Source organism: Schistocerca americana, chromosome 8 (assembly GCF_021461395.2).
Source record: "Schistocerca americana isolate TAMUIC-IGC-003095 chromosome 8, iqSchAmer2.1, whole genome shotgun sequence".
Lineage (NCBI taxonomy): Eukaryota > Metazoa > Arthropoda > Insecta > Orthoptera > Acrididae > Schistocerca > Schistocerca americana.
In genome coordinates, this window is record NC_060126.1 from 156,149,637 (window position 1) to 156,167,147 (window position 17,511).

General features: G+C 41.9%; 1 protein-coding gene across 1 annotated transcript in view; it reads left to right on the forward strand.

The window, feature by feature from the left end:
* Positions 1–12,147, forward strand: part of LOC124545648 (prisilkin-39-like) — a 41,689-nt gene extending 29,542 nt beyond the window's left edge. Inside the window, exons 4-5 of the mRNA XM_047124593.1 lie at positions 5,130–5,256; positions 11,945–12,147. Coding sequence (XP_046980549.1) covers positions 5,130–5,256; positions 11,945–12,147 — 330 coding nt within the window. The remainder of the gene's footprint in view (positions 1–5,129; positions 5,257–11,944) is intronic.
* Positions 12,148–17,511: the final 5,364 nt, after the last annotated feature.

The window sequence follows — 17,511 nt, forward strand, 5'->3', positions numbered from 1 at the left end:
AACAGTGTATCATCTGCCAGCGTGTGTAGCGTAAACAGTAAAATTCGCAAGCGGTGGTGTTATGGTGTGGTCGTGTTTTTCATGGAGGGGGCTTGCACCCCTTGTTGTTTTACGTGGCACTATCGCAGCACAGGCCTACATTGATGTTTTAAGCACTTTCTTGCTTACCACTGTTGAACAGCAATTCGGGGATGGCGGCTGCATCTTTCAACACGATCGAGCGCCTGCTCATAATGCACGGCGTGTGGCGGAGTGGTTACACGACAATAACATCCCTGTAACGCACTGACCTGCACAGAGTCCTGACCTGAATCCTTGGGGATGTTTTGGAAGGCCGACTTCGTGCCAGGCCTCATCGACCGAAATCGATACCTTTCCTCAGTGCAGCACTCCGTGAAGAATGGGGCTGCAGTTCCCCAAAAAAACTTTTCTGTGAATGATTGAACGTATACTTATAAGATGGATATGCTTACAAACTTGTTGTTGTATATTTGCGCACGTGAGCCTGCGCGCTCTTGTGTGTATGTGTGTGTGTGTGTGTGTGTGTGTGTGTGTGTGTGTGTGTGTGTGTGTGCGCCTGTATTGCCCGTAGAATTTTTGGGCGTAGCATGTCTCGTAATAAAAATGACAAATTAATCCCCGTAAAAGTCTAATTATTTTTCATTTTAGAACCAACAACTAAGAAGTGGCAACACTGAAGGTCGGAAAATTAACAAGGAAATAATCTCACACTAAATAATATATAAAGCAGTGATGGAAGAACTAATACCGCTTGTGGGGAGACCACTTCAGGGTAAAAACAACTTTGTCGGTCGTTGAGCCGCGCGGGATGAGCCGAGCAGTCTGGGGCGCCACAGACGTGGACTGTGACGCTGGTCCCGGCGGAGATTCGAGTCCTCTCTCGGGCATGGGTGTGTGTGTCTGTCCTTAGGATAATTTAGGTTAAGTAGTGTGTAAGCTTGGGGACTGATGACCTTAGCAGTTAAGTCCCATTTTTTCGGTCGTTGAGAATTAGGGCAACAAGTGGCTCAGTAGCGTAAAGATTGATTGAATTAATCTCATCACACGATAAATAATAGTAATAATTTAACATGACAGCGATAGAACTAGATAAAGACGAGAACAGAAAAATTCTATTACTGAATTAATGATGTAGTCAGTTACGTAAACTTGAACTAAAATCTATAATTTATGGAAACTATAATTCCATGATAAACGAAATACTATTTTTCATTCGGTGTTCATGATGCAAGTTAATGGCTTATTTCGAACATTTCTCAAATGTCAATGCTGTGCATTTTGTGAAGTGCGGTACACCCATGCCATAGAAGATTGATCTCTGTGGATCTCCTCTAAAAATACGAGTTAAAAGAACACACTTGAAAGGAAAAACAGGAAATGTTGGGCTTTGTAACTGATTTCAGAGAACTGTACTTAATACTATTTTTAAGGAAATGACAAACGACAGCTACACCACGGAAAAAAATGTGAAACGCAGGAACCATGCATGAATATAGCTACAGAATGAAATGCTGCTCTGTAACTGATACTCACACAACAATATGAAAACAAGCTGAATTATTAAACTAATGATAAAAATCAAACTGCAGTCGAGTAAACCAAGGAACTACAACAATGAGGAAGATCTTAAAAGTTATTAGAAAGGGATTTAACATTCTAAGAAGATGTAACCAGTGGCTGATACGCTCGAGTATCTTGATTATTGTTTGATTTCCATTCCAGCATGACGGGGACTTTCATGAGCAAGTTCTGCTTCCTATCACAAGTTCTGGAATATAAATGGATTTTTACTAACACACTGTATACGCAAACATACATTTTGCAAAGGCATTTAACATTTAGAGAGGAGTCCGATACTGGCAGCTTGGGAGAGCGCATAAAGGATAAAAGGAACATTTATGGTGAGGTGTTTTCTTTTCCTTTAAATCAGGGTTTCCTATAGCAAAGTGCAGTCACTCTTTAGGACCCCTTACAAGATTTAAAGTCTATGCCGGCCGGAGTGGCTGCCCGGTTCTAGGCACTACAGTCTGGAACCACGCTACCGCTACGGCCGCAGGTTCGAATCCTGCATCGGGCATGGATGTCTGTGATGTCCTTAGGTTAGTTAGGTTTAAGTAGTTCTAAGTTCTAGGGGACTGATAACCTCTGAAGTTAAGTCCCATAGTGCTCAGAGCCATTTGAACCATTTAAAATTTTCTTCTATAATTCCTGGAAGAACGAAACTCACTAGGATGAATAAATCTTACTTCTTCAGTGGATGCATCCCGTTATGAAACGTGTTGCTAGGTTATAACGACGTTCGGGATCTAGATTCGAAACAGAAAAACCTCGTCTTCGAGTGGAAATACTCTTCGACGCTAATCTACGAAGACCTCATTCCATGAGTACCTCTCCCCTATTTCTCCAAACTTCACGCAGTTTCTCGTGAGCGTGTGATGAGAGGCGGCGCCTAGGGCCTGGGCCGTCGCAAGCCATGTCGCTTGCACTTTTTTCTCCGGCACACAAGGCTGCGCCAGTAGCGCGACCGCCGGTGTTTTCAGTGTTGAAACCCCGAGTCGCTACAAATGCCGACGTCGGCAGCGTTGATGGGTATAAAACAGCCGCCGCCACGCACCTCCTCACTGTCAGCACTCAGCCCTCAGTCGACAAGCACAATGTCTCGCGTTCTCTCACTGGTGAGTTCTACACTTCCACTAACACTCGTCTCTCTCTAAGCTAAAAGCTGCCGCATTTCGTACTACAGTGTTGTTCAAATGCCTCTGAGTCTCAGCTCCCCTAATGGTTTACTCTGGACAAATTATTTAATAGTGACGAGGTTTTAGAAGAACAAAGAAAGTGTCAGTATAAATGCAGGATGAAATTACAAATCGCCAGTTACAGTGCTTTTGAAATGAAAAATGAAACGGTTCTCACATTAATACTCACAGCAGTTTTCACTTGCACAGCTTCTATTCTTATTTCTTTCGAGGAATGGTATAAAACTGAGGCAGTCTGAATGACTTTTCACCCATAGACAATGACAAGAGTATAAAGTATACCTCGCATTTACCAGACATAAGCAATTCATGCATTAATAAGATGAAAGCAGTTAATCTTCGTTGGGTGACTTGTTTCGCTGCAACTACGAAATTTGAATTGCTCCAATAGCTCAGTTGGGAGTACTTAAGATTACAGCAAAAATAAAAACACAATTTAACTAGCTTAAATTTTACGTAGCACCTTCTCGGTTGTTTAACTCATAGATCGAACATTTTTCTTTTCATCCATACACTTCATTTGTCAACATCCAGCCAGCGAACACTAAGTTTTAAACATGGCTGTGTGGTCAGCAACCGTTTACAAATTAAAGTTAAAGCAGTTACAGCCCTCTGTCGACCGAGGCTGTAATTGTTTTAACTATGCTCTGACAAAGACTTTCATGCAATTAACGTTGTTAATTTTAGGAGTAAATATTAAATAATTAACTAACAACAAATATTAAGTAATTAATTAACAACGTTAATTTTGTGTAAATTTTCTTTCTTTTTGCACAGTATTCTTTTTTCGACTCTGTTTATGTTTGACAGGATTAATCTTCAGCTTTTGAAGGGCTTTGACACTTTCTCATCCATCTCATTATTTTTTTATTACAGCCACGTATACTTTTAGTTTTCTTGTAGTAGCTTTACTTACACTGAATTTTAAGATTTATGTTTCCGAACTACTGAAGTTTGCAGTACCTGTGTATTAACTTGCACATTCCTTTAAAAGAACTCCAAAATTATGTAGAATTTTTTATTCGAATCCAAAAATTTCACCACGCTTCTCGATTGCACATTAAAATGCCAAATACCCAGCCAAAAAATAGGCAGGAATCATCTACTTTACTACACATCACGCTTTTCAATAATCACAGTTACCTTCCAGGTGGAAGTACACAAACGATATTAATATTTGATCCACAATTTTCGGTAATTATAGGCCATTTGTTACTGTCTCAATGACATTTAAATCCAAGTTTGGTCAAACGCAGTTCAGTGGAGCCTTTTAACAATGTTACAAATATTTTCCCAACCTCCTTTGCTCGGAGAAACTGATCATCTCCATACAGATACACATAAGCGTACATACATGCATCTACTGTACAGGCTGTCCAAAACATATAATGACAAATTATACATCCTGCCGGAGTACCCTAAACCTTATACTTCGTAATTAGAAACTAATATCTGGATTTTTATCGATTTAAATGACTTACATCTTATAGCAGCAGGCCAAAGCCATTCTCGCGTCACAGTGCACGCATTACAACGGCTCATAAACTTTCTTCCACACTCTCTCAAATATCCTTACTGTCTGTTGCACACTGAGAATGGCAAATGAGACCCCGCCACATAGCCTCTTTTCAGTTTCTACAAGAGTTTCACACAGTAACGATTCATACATTGGCTTTAGCACAAATGTTACTGCCCATGGTCACAGTACAGATGACTGGGTATTATTTTTAGAGGCAGAACTTCAGGCGCTAATACAGTAGCGTGTGACGTTTAGAAACTCCTGTAGTCCTCGAATTGTTGCACAGAACATCTTAACCCCCCCCCCCCTCCCCCCCCCCCCCCCCCCCCTCTCCTCACCTTTCCCAGTCGTTCAATGATCGTTTCCGACCATTGGTTTCTTGTCTCCAAGTATTCAGCTTAGATCATCTTAAGTCTGTATAATTTTCATCCGAAGATCCATAAAGATTAAGACAACCTGAATATTAAGTGAACGTTTGTATTACATATTGTCAAAGAAAGCGAAATTTAATCGGTGATTACGCACGTAATTTTCTACTTCTTCTACAAACTCGAGGGTTCGCCTCCACTGCTGCAGTTTTCCTCGTGACACTCCTCGTGCAGGAGAAGCCCTGTGCACTTGTTGTAACGAGAAGACTCTGGAGAGAGTCTCTTAGAGATATTTCATATTATTTCAATTTGCCATTTCGTTACAGGTCAGAGGAATAGAATAATCTGTTACGTTGTTCAGATTACGAAACCAGATGTCGACAAAGATATTACTTTAGAATGCACATAGACGCTCCTCAGTCACATATCTCGAGACCTACACGTGCTGCATTTATGGTGTTGCAGGTGTGCCTTCTGGCGGTGGCCTGCCTGGCCCTGCTGTATGGCTGTGAGGCCTCCTACCCTCTGGCCGTCTCACACGGACACGGGTACTACCCGTACAGCTACAAGTACCCTGGTTACGGGTACCACGGTGAGTGACATCTTTTCACGTCCTATTCTGTTATCATCTGTAGCATTCAAGACTCAGCTCAGTACAACTGTATGAGATTAGATAAAATTGTATATCGTACCGAGATTGGAACGCTGGACTGTAGCCCGCATCCCTGCCTTGCAGCGCGCCACTAGTCACGCCATCCGGGCACGTCTCACTGACGGACTAAAAACATCGACTTGTCATGATCGCCTCTCGTTTCGTTCGGAACAGCAGTAAGGCGCACCCACTAATCTGTGGAATCAGCATCTTCGAAAGTAAGGAAGTAGTGGCTTCGTGACTCATTTCAATTTCTGACAGAAACTTTCGCGTCCTCTCGTCAGTACCTATTTTCTGTCCTCCATGAAAGGTTTTCCCGCTTAGCGCACGTTGAAGCTTTGAATGGAGAGATTTAGTATACTTTTAAGGCGCTGTATAGGCAGTGGGGAGAAGGGGGATTTAAATCACTGTCCTATCAACCAGATAAAGTTTTTCCTTGATTTCTCTAAATCACTTAAGTCGAATGCAGGGATGCTTCCTTTCGAAAAAAAAAAACAGCTGATTCCTTCCCATTTTTGACACTTCCAAGTATTATCAACCGTCTCTGATGATCTTGTTGTCTAAGGGACGTTAAACCACTATTTTCCTTCCTTCCTTTCAAGCCGTAATAACATTTTACTGTCTGTCTGAATTAGTGTGTGTAACTTTCTTAAGGCGCTTTAATAGGGATTTTGTAATACCCTTGGAACACATTTTTTTCTGTTCAAAATCTTAACGGGCTTCCATCCTGGTGGCTGCGTCGAAAATCCGCGACGTTTCGATGAGTGTCATTCTCATCATCTTCTGGCGAAGTCTTTGCCAGAAGATGATGAGAATGACACTCATCAAAACGTCGCGGATTTTCGACGCAGCTACCAGGATGGAAGCCCGAGAAGATTTTATCAGCAGTATCCACCGGGAAAGCCTACATTCACACATTTTTTCTGCTAATGAATTCCAAATGGTTTTACTCATATCATCACATTTCATTCTGAATATGTACCTCCAGAGGAGCAACCCTATATTTCTAACCGGTGCTATTATCGACCATTATGCATCTACATCTGTACTCCGCAAGCTACATTGCGGTGTGTGCCGGATGGTGCTTTGTACATCACTGCCATTTCCCTCCTTTCCTGTTTCAGTCACGAATGGTTCGGAAAAAGACTGAATGCCGGACAGCCTCCATGTGTGCTCGAATCTTCACAGTCCTTTCGCGATAAAGACGTATGAGGAAGCAATACGTTTGTTGACTTCTCTAGAAACGCATGCTCTCGGAACCTAAAAAGTAACCCACGCCGTGATAGAGAACTTCTCTGTTTCAACGTCTGCCACTGGAATTGGGTGATCGGCTGCGTAACGCTTTCGTACTTATTAAATTAATCTATCACGAAACTCGCTGTTCTTCTTTGGATCTCTAGCAATCCTATCTGGTCAGGATCCCACACTGATGAGCAATATTCAAGTGTTCGTTGAACGAGGGTTTTGTGCATAACCTCCTTTGCTGATGAACTACATACCCTGAGAATTCATGTAACGATTCTTCGTCTCGCATCCGCCTTTCCAGCAATTAGTTTTGTGTGGCCGTTCCATCTCGAACTGCTCCGTATGCATACCCCTGGACATTTCGTGGAAGGAACTGCTTCCGGTGAATGTTCTACAACCGCGTAACCATACAGTAATGGATCTTCGGTGTATGTATACGCAGTACGTTACATTTGTTTACGATGTCAGTTACCACTCACTGCACCAAGGGTCGATCCCCTCTGGTCCTACTACCTTTCGCTACAATTTTCTAGCGTTGCTACTTCTCTGTACACAACAGCACCATCCTTCGAAAAATCTCATGGAACTTCCAACGTTGCTTACTAAGAGATTTATATTTACTGAAAGTCACTTCTTCATCTGAATACCCGTCTCTGAAACAATGACAGGCTGCGTTTTGTTTGCTCGAAACTCTCCAATTTAGACTCATAGCTGGTCTGATATTCCTTACGTTCTTAATTTGCTCATTATGCGTCAGTGTGGAACTGTATCAAATACCTTACGGAAGTCAAGGAACACTGCATCTACCTGGGTGCCGGTATCTCCTGTTTTCTGGGCCTCGTGGACGCACAGAGGAAGCTGAGTTACACATGATCTTTTTTTTTTTCGAAAGCCATGCAGTTTCTTTCAGAGCAGATTTTCGTTCCCTGTGTCCAGTCTTTCTTTGTGTATTTTTATCATCTACCACACCAATCGTTCTCCGCTGGTGTTACGTTACCATATATTCTCACATGCTACAACTTTAGAACCGTATAAGCTTTCATCAAAAGGCGCAAGATTCCGAGAAGTGTTAAAAGTTATTCCGTACAGAACTTTATTTTTTTTCTGCCAGTGTGTTAGTAGTAACACTTAAATACGGCATTAACGTTGCTAATACGTATTGTGGTTTGGACTACTGACTATATTTCAAGAAGAATCAAAACGTCAATGAAATATCCGATTAACAGGCTAGCATAGCTGTCCGTTTACTACTCTCCTCGTTGACCAAGCTCCTTGACAGCTGTGTGAAAGAGTCGATTTTGAAAGCGTAGAGCTGCATTTTGTAACGTATTTGACAGGATCGTAGGTAAAGTCTCGGTGGATCAGTTCTAATGGAGAGTCATTGTTCGTGCCTTCATTGACGAACGTGTAGTGTAATTACTATATTTCAACGCTTTTTCGATTTAAAGTAATTAATAACCGACACACTCGCACTGTATTTCTGCTCACATGCAATTTCATGTTTTTAGCACTGCGCACATGCAACTTAACGATTACATTAATGAACTAGACGTTATTTAGAATCATTAAGAACGCTACCAAACTTACGAGTTCTTCCACAAAACCTGACCTAATCCAGTCATGAGTGCCCAATTAGTATAGTTTTTTATACCTATATTCCTTTGGTCACCGTACGATAAAGCAGACTTTGCGTACAGGAATTGTTTAGAATCATTAAGAACGCTAGCAAACTTACGAGTTCTTACACAAAACCTGAGCTAATCCAGTCATGAGTGCCCAATTAGTATAGTTTTTTATACCTATATTCCTTTGGTCACCGTACGATAAAGCAGACTTTGCGTACAGGAACAAGTAAACCGATAAAAACTGAAGAAAACGTTTACAACATATTCCCTCGGTACTTGGAGGAATATAAACGTATTATAATTTGAAATACACAGTGTTGATTTTCACAACATTCAGTAGTTGCTTAGTTCATATAACACCGCTAACTGTGTCAATACTCACTTACATACTGTTCTGACCTTTACAGTTTTATACTTTCAATATGTATTACGTTGTGTATGGTCCGTTTGTTTATAGCCTCTTTGTGTTTTATTATGGTTGTGTGATTCATATAATCTACACTCCTGGAAATTGAAATAAGAACACCGTGAATTCATTGTCCCAGGAAGGGGAAACTTTATTGACACATTCCTGGGGTCAGATACATCACATGATCACACTGACAGAACCACAGGCACATAGACACAGGCAACAGAGCATGCACAATGTCGGCACTAGTACAGTGTATATCCACCTTTCGCAGCAATGCAGGCTGCTATTCTCCCATGGAGACGATCGTAGAGATGCTGGATGTAGTCCTGTGGAACGGCTTGCCATGCCATTTCCACCTGGCGCCTCAGTTGGACCAGCGTTCGTGCTGGACGTGCAGACCGCGTGAGACGACGCTTCAGCCAGTCCCAAACATGCTCAATGGGGGACAGATCCGGAGATCTTGCTGGCCAGGGTAGTTGACTTACACCTTCTAGAGCACGTTGGGTGGTACGGGATACATGTGGACGTGCATTGTCCTGTTGGAACAGCAAGTTCCCTTGCCGGTCTAGGAATGGTAGAACGATGGGTTTGATGACCGTTTGGATGTACCGTGCACTATTCAGTGTCCCCTCGACGATCACCAGTGGTGTACGGCCAGTGTAGGAGATCGCTCCCCACACCATGATGCCGGGTGTTGGCCCTGTGTGCCTCGGTCGTATGCAGTCCTGATTGTGGCGCTCACCTGCACGGCGCCAAACACGCAAACGACCATCATTGGCACCAAGGCAGATGCGACTCTCATCGCTGAAGACGACACGTCTCCATTCGTCCCTCCATTCACGCCTGTCGCGACACCACTGGAGGCGGGCTGCACGATGTTGGGGCGTGAGCGGAAGTCGGCCTAACGGTGTGCGGGACCGTAGCCCAGCTTCATGGAGACGGTTGCGAATGGTCCTCGCCGATACCCCAGGAGCAACAGTGTCCCTAATTTGCTGGGAAGTGGCGGTGCGGTCCCCTACGGCACTGGGTAGGATCCTACGGTCTTGGCGTGCATCCGTGCGTCGCTGCGGTCCGGTCCCAGGTCGACGGGCACGTGCACCTTCCGCCGACCACTGGCGACAACATCGATGTACTGTGGAGACCTCACGCCCCACTTGTTGAGCAATTCGGCGGTACGTCCACCCGGCCTCCCGCATGCCCACTATACGCCCTCGCTCAAAGTCCGTCAACTGCACATACGGTTCACGTCCACGCTGTCGCGGCATGCTACCAGTGTTAAAGACTGCGATGGAGCTCCGTATGCCACGGCAAACTGGCTGACACTGACGGCGGCGGTGCACAAATGCTGCGCAGCTAGCGCCATTCGACGGCCAACACCGCGGTTCCTGGTGTGTCCGCTGTGCCGTGAGTGTGATCATTGCTTGTACAGCCCTCTCGCAGTGTCCGGAGCAAGTATGGTGGGTCTGACACACCGGTGTCAATGTGTTCTTTTTTCCATTTCCAGGAGTGTATATAGTCGTAAAATGGTAACATACCCTATGAACTCTCGCTGATATTGTGTGACCTGTCTTTTCAGTCGTATGTTGTGTGAGAGTAGCCTAGAAAGCCGACAGCCGGTTGATAAGGAAATATAAAATAAATTTTCGGGTTTTAAAAACTGGTACTTGTTGAAAAAACCTGATCTGCCGGGAATGTATATCTTAAAAACATATGCCACATCGAAGTTCTGACTGAAACAGTATACTACAATACTAAACCTTAGACACTTGGAGATAAGCTCGTTGTAGAACGCAAATGATGAAGTCAAATGAAAACGTAAATGGCTGATCGTAATACTGTAATGTGTAAATAAGTGCCAGTGGTGTTAAACTTACCGGCTGTAAAAATAGTCGACCTTTAATTTTCGTCTGGCTGATCAGCCACTGGAAAGTTTCGTTGCTAGAGCCTTGTCGTAATGTCTGTTTTTCACGCGCGGCTTCTGCTTAAACATTTACCGGAATTCTTTTTTTCCAGCCTTCTCTAACAGAACTAGCCTAGGCTCTTCGATCCCCTACTCAAATCATGCCGACTTTATTCGCCCATATGCGCGCATTATTTAACATTTATTTGTATTTGGAGTCATGTATCAGTCACTGACAGCAGATCATACGAGGGTCTCTCTGGAATTCGTAGTAGAATTATGATGATGTCACCAACTTCACACAACTTCGTCTTCTGCCAACAGGCTCATAGGGCTATAGATGAAATCCACCAAGTTATTTACCTACAGTAGATCGTAAACAGCAGCGGCCATATGACATTACCTTGAGGTACTTAGGACGTTAACCTCGCTTTGGTTGATGGCTCCACATGAAGAATGACATGAGTTTCCGATGTTTTGTTTACTAAGTGACAGAGCAGAACTGTATCGAAAGCTGTTTGGCAGTCGCGAAACATGGCATCAAGCCAAGCTCAGTTATCTGCTGCGTTGTGGATCGCATGAACGAACAGGGCAGATTTCACACGATGGGACATTGCAGAAACAATGTTAATTTCTACACAGCTGTTTCTCACTCTTCAGAAAAGTAATCATACGCAAACAGGGTATATTCTCCGCAATTTTATAGCGAGTCGATATCAGCAACATAGGCCAATACTTTTGTGAGTCGTTATACTACCCGCACGTACATCGGAATGTTGTTCCAGCCATGTATCTTGCCTTGTTGTCACAATCTATGGTAAAACTGATACTACTATAGTAACATATGGTCCTACCGTCGTTCTTCAATCAAGTGATTCGAATTATTTTTCAAGTCCGTGTTCACCTGTTTCTATATCTGTAATTTTCTCATACGCATCACAATCAAATATGCATCATTCGTCAGATGTCGACTTCTGAGGATGCCATAACGTGGAACTCATCTGGTGCTGGCTGACTGATTGCCTGTCGAGACCTCTTTCGTTTACAATCCCGGAACTAAACACAATAGTAATTAGGCTTCAAACACTTCATGTTGTATATTAGGTTGTGATGTAATTTAATACCGAACGCCGACGGATACATTCAGCACACTCTTCGTCTGCCTTTATACATCTATATATCACAAGTCGACTTCTATTATTTCTACTTGTGTGTGTGTGTGTGTGTGTGTGTGGCTTGAAACTCGTAAAGTTGCAGAGGGAATAACTTTTATTGACGGAGATCATAAACAACAGATCTCATCTCCACTTCGTTCCATGCACACTACTGGATCAAGCAGATAGTCTCTGTTTGCATTAGTTTTTAGCTTATTGTTGGTATTTTTGAAGATAAGAGTGTCTGATACATTGAAATGAAGTTGTTTGAAGCACGTGATGTATGTTGCAGGCTACTCGTCCCACTACGGTTACCCTGGCTGGGGCTACAAGGGGTACCCTGGGTGGGGACACCACGGCTACTCTGGATACGGCTACCATGGATACGGTAACCACTACGGCTACCCCGGATACGGCTACCATGGTTACCACGGCTACGGTAACCACTACGGTTACCCTGGACACGGGTACGGCCATGGCTACAGCCACTGGTGAAGAACAGCGACTCGACCCTCATTTTCTCCTCATTCTTATGCAACCGATCACTCCTTTTCTACAACACCACCACGTTCAAATGCCCCTTTTTTCTCTAAACCTTTCATCTAAAACCTATAAAATCTAATCACCCCGATCCGACTCATCATCCACAAGCTATTTAATAAAAGCACATGTCTAAAAAAAATACTTGTATTATTTGTACCTATCTAGTAGTCGTCTAATTACCTTCTGCGTAGAATACAGTAGGTGTTTATGGCGTATTATTAATTATTCGTTGGGCATTTACAAGACGAATATTAGAAAAAAGAGTACACCGTAAAACAAGACACATTCAGCATTACATAATACAAAATTTTTCTCATTAAGCCTAGTTTTTTTAAGCCAGTCAGTGACAGTGTCCGAGGGTTTATTCATTTATATCTTCAAACTTTCTCGTGGTGATTCATAGTTGCGTCCTGAAGATATAGTGATTACTTGTCAGCATTGCTGTTTCTTGACGCAGAGATTCCAGGTACGATTTCAGGTGGCTACATCGAAATTTTCAGCGTCTTGAGGCCCAATGAGAAGTAAAGTAAGTTAGCAAAATGAGGAGCAAAACTAATGAGAAAACTATAGAAATTGCGTCAAACTGAAAAGTTACAGTCAGGCTAACAGCCACACTAATTTTAAATGATTTACTATCAGCATTAAAAATGAAAATATAACTTTTAAAGCAACACAAGAAAATATATTTCTTGTGCGTATGCATGAACATAATTTATTTAAACATTTTTTTCAGTATGTTTGGGGTTCCTTTTGATAGAGATAGCGCTAGACATATATCTTAAGAATAAAAGACCACTAACTGCCTATATTTTGCTTTTCTTTATTGATCTAAACGCATTTCAGAGAGGAAGCACCGAAGTCGGGGCTCACAATTTTAAATGAGGCTTTTTATTATGGTTTAGTGAAACAGACGCATCTTAATTTGTAAAAAGTCTCCTCACTGCTCCTTCATTGTGTGTACCCTATTCTATAATTTATTACCTATATTTTTCAACTTACCTATTGCACTGTATATGTGATAAAGATGAATCAATGTAGATGATTTTTAAAATGGATCCTGAAGATGGAGCTTCAATTAGCAAATACTAGTAGGTCTACGATAAATAAAAATACAAACGATTCATGAACCTTCATCGATTAAGAAAGCTGCAAAAGAGTACATCTGTAACAAATATCTCCGGATATAGAGTGTCCGCACTTTGCTTCCTTAGAACGCTGTGCTTCATATGTGCACTTATTGACCTTATTCCTCAATTTCATGCTAGTCTTCCTTCTTAGGTCTTCAACAGTCAAGCTGGTTAGCAGCAGTCCGCCATTCATTTCTGCCTTCGGGTCTCCTCTTGAGAGCGGTATAGGTTTGCTCTATGCCCTGGTTGACGTGATCTAGTCTTGGTCCGCCTCTTGTATTTTCCTCTTCCACTATCACTTCAGTCACACTTCTAATGATACCATCATGTTTCAGCAGATGGCCACCCATGTGTTCCTTTTGTGTTCGATTACCTTCCTGTCGTGCGGTTAAAGGCGCTGCAGTCTGGAACCGCAAGACCGCTACGGTCGCAGGTTCGAATCCTGCCTCGGGCATGGATGTTTGTGATGTCCTTAGGTTAGTTAGGTTTAACTAGTTCTAAGTTCTAGGGGACTAATGACCTCAGCAGTTGAGTCCCATAGTGCTCAGAGCCGTTTGATTACCTTCCTCCACTCTGTGGGCCACTTCATAGTTTGACATGGTATCTACCAAGAAAATCTTGAGCACCACTTCTCGGAGGCTGTTATTTCATGTTTTCCTGCTTCTTCGAGTGTTCATGTTTCACTTCCGCACATTCCAAACAAATGTCTTTATTAGGTCTTTCTTGAGCCCTTCTCTTGTTAAAAGCAGCATTTGCTTAGTGGGTTCGGCTTGCGTCATCCTTGACCTTCCGTCTGATGTAATTTTACTCCACTGGTAGGCAAAGGATTCGTCGGACTCATATCGCTCATTGTTAAGTGAGTAAAGAGGAACGCTATTTTATCTGCTACGACTAAGATTTTTGTTCTAATTTATTAATTTTCATATCATTCGAAGAACTGAGGCTGGTATCCACCAGCTCCAGAACCGCTTCTAATTGTTCTGCTTCTTCACTTAACACTGTAATATCATCGGCAAATCTCAGCATGTCCGTTTTCTTGCCATTCAACAGAAGTCAGTAGGCAGGGTAGAGTATGCTAAGTTTTTGGCACAGAAAGCGGTAAAATGTGCTGCTGTAAAACTTTTTGATAAATTACCAGATAAATAAAATGTCTGACAGATAGCAGTAATAATTTCAAAAATAAATTGAAATCGTATCTCGTTGACAACTCCTTCTATTCCATAGATCAATCATTGAATAGGAATAAATAAATTTCTAGGCATAATATATGCTTTTTGTGCCATATAATGGAATGGGGTAGGTAATAAAAATTTTAAGCTTAAAAAAAATAAAAGAAAGCCTTGATTCACGTGCGTATTTCTTATTCACCTGACACGTTTCACACGATAACGGTTACCGTGAGAATGATGAATGGAACACGAAACTAACTAAACTAACATTAATTTTAATGTCTCCTATAGATCCTGTTTTCTTCCTAGCTTCATCTATTGCCCTCTGAAAGTATCCATCGAATAAGACCGAAGAGTGAGCAGCCCTGTCGTACACCCAACGTAATAGCAGCTTCTTTTTGACGTTCTCCACACCTTACTAAAGCCACCTCTTCTCTATACAGTCTCTGCATTGCTCTTCTGTCTTGATGCTTTATGCTAAACTCTCTCAACATCTCAGAAATTTGTCGCCAGTCTCACCTGTCAAATGCTTTTTCTAGGTCGATGAAGGCAAAGCCTAAAGCCGAACTTGTCTTCCGTGATCACTGCATCTATCCTGCCTTCGATCCGCTTTAGAATGAACACGGTCAAGCTATTCGAAGAATGTTGTTCACATCTCTTTGCACATGCTTTCTCTGGTATAGCCGTTGTGATAAATTTTTAAAGACTGTTGGGAGCTCCACGATATTGTGTATAAATCATTTGATATGGAACAGTTCCTCAATAGCTGTTCTCCAGCAGCCTTGATGATTTCTGCTGATATATCATCCAGTAGTTTTCCCAGGTTTCAGCTGCCTGACTGCAAGGTCAAACTCATCGCCCTCTTCTTCCCCATCGATTTTGTCAGCGTTCTCCCGTGACAAAACTTCATTATTTCCTGCAGACAGTCTACACAGGTATTGTTTCCACTTTTCTACTGTGTCTTCCTGCTCATATAATACTATTCCATCTTCATTTTGCACTCCACTGCGTTTTATTTGTATATTTCCAAAGAGCTATTTAACTGATTTATAGACACATTCCAGCGTGCCTTCAATGATCATTTCATTCTTCTCTTTGTCACTGCCCCGCCAAAAGTTGTTATTTAGCCCTTTTGATTCTCGGCTGATTTCATTTCTCAATGCTCTATGTTGATTTTCTCCTCACTCAGTGTTGTCTTGTTTCAGTTTACATCTTAAATTTATCTTTATTATACTTTCTGTGAGCCGCTCATTTTTATGCTTTGGCTTCTGTCTCCCAGCTATTTGTTTGTTGTCAAGGTAAATACTTCATAGTAAAACGGTGCTTCGGCTGAAGGGAGTTTTCTTCGCCTACCTCTTTATACTCTGGTAAATAGAAGCTTTTAGTTGTGTTGTGCAATCTAATTTCCTGGATAGAAAGTCTCTCACCACTTCTTATTATTGTATCTTTCACATTTCTGTCGTTAATCGTGTCATTACTTCCCTTTCTACTCCTCTTAATCACTTTCGACTTGATTTTAATCACCCTCAAACAATACTCAAAATGGTTCAAATGGCTCTGAGCACTTTGGGACTTAGCATCTATGATCATCAGTCCCCTAGAACTTAGAACTACTTAAACCTAACTAACCTAAGGACATCACACAACACCCAATCATCACGAGCCAGAGACAATCCCTGACCCCGCCGGGAATCGAACCCGGGAGCCCGGTCGTAGGAAGCGAGAACGCTACCGCACGACCACAAGCTGCGGACTCAAACAGTATTCAGCGTTAAGCATTTTGTTGATTCTGTTTCTCAGTTCTGAGACTTGCTTACTTTCGGCCACAATAGCTATTGTCGTCTGGGAATATTGTCATTGATTCACATATTTCTAATGGAACTTTTTTCCTTGTACTTCCGTCATTGCTGCTTCCGCGCAGTAGCTAAACACGAAAGAGCCGATTAGCTTACACTTTACCTTACACTCATCTTAACACCCAGTTGTATTCCTTCATCTTCCACTTGCATTGTTCTTACTTGCCTTTTGCAAAAAAAAGTGTATAACACGTGTTTGTCTCCGTTCATTACTTTCACTTTTTTCTCGTCTCAGAATTTCGAACACATTACTGCACTTTATTGAGGTGACCTCTGTCTCTAAGTACACAAATGCTACATGGTACCATTATTTTTTTTATAGTTCCCTCTTCCATTACGAGCCACTATTTAATGTGTTTACTTTGTGCAAAACGTTTCGAGACTTTATGCCCTGTCGTTCTGCACATATCAATCGCAACATTGAAGATCAGTTTGCATCTGAACGATGTTTTTACGGTGTCTTAACGGATACCACTGTTTCTCGTTGCTAGGCGAGAGCTAACACTCAGTAGCATCACTGTTGATTGTGTTTGTAGTGTGCGGCGATGAAAGGTCATTAAAGTTAAGGAAACTGTAAAATATGAATTATGTGACGTTTGAGAGACCATCAAGGAAGAAGATGTGGCGAGTCTTAGTGGGTATCGGCTGTGCTGCAGAAGTTTACAACATTTTTCTTCTCTCAGAAGAGCTGAAACACCATTTTCATGATTTTCTCCAGTACTTCGTCGTACACTGGAGTACGAATGAAACGATGATTTTAAAAAAAATTGAGAGTATTTCCCCTAGCGGATATCTGAAACACCACAGCACATGGTTAGGCTTAATAACGAAACCTTAGCATCCAACAATGTGTAAACAGAAATGTTATGAAAGAAAGAGGTAACGAAACCAGAAAATCCCTTCCCTATCGGCAATGCAATTGATTAATGATGTAATTAAGTTAAGCCATCACACATACTTGAGAGACCATTTACGTGTAACATCATCGATACACGACAAACATGTATAACAAGTAAATTAGTGATCGCCACATCAACACCTACATTATTACACAATTACAGTGGATTGAGTAAATGCATTACATGCAAGAACCTGACTTTTTTTTTAAGTAGAGAGTATCGAGTAAAAAACGTAAGACATACCTCTACTCTTAAGCCTCATCCA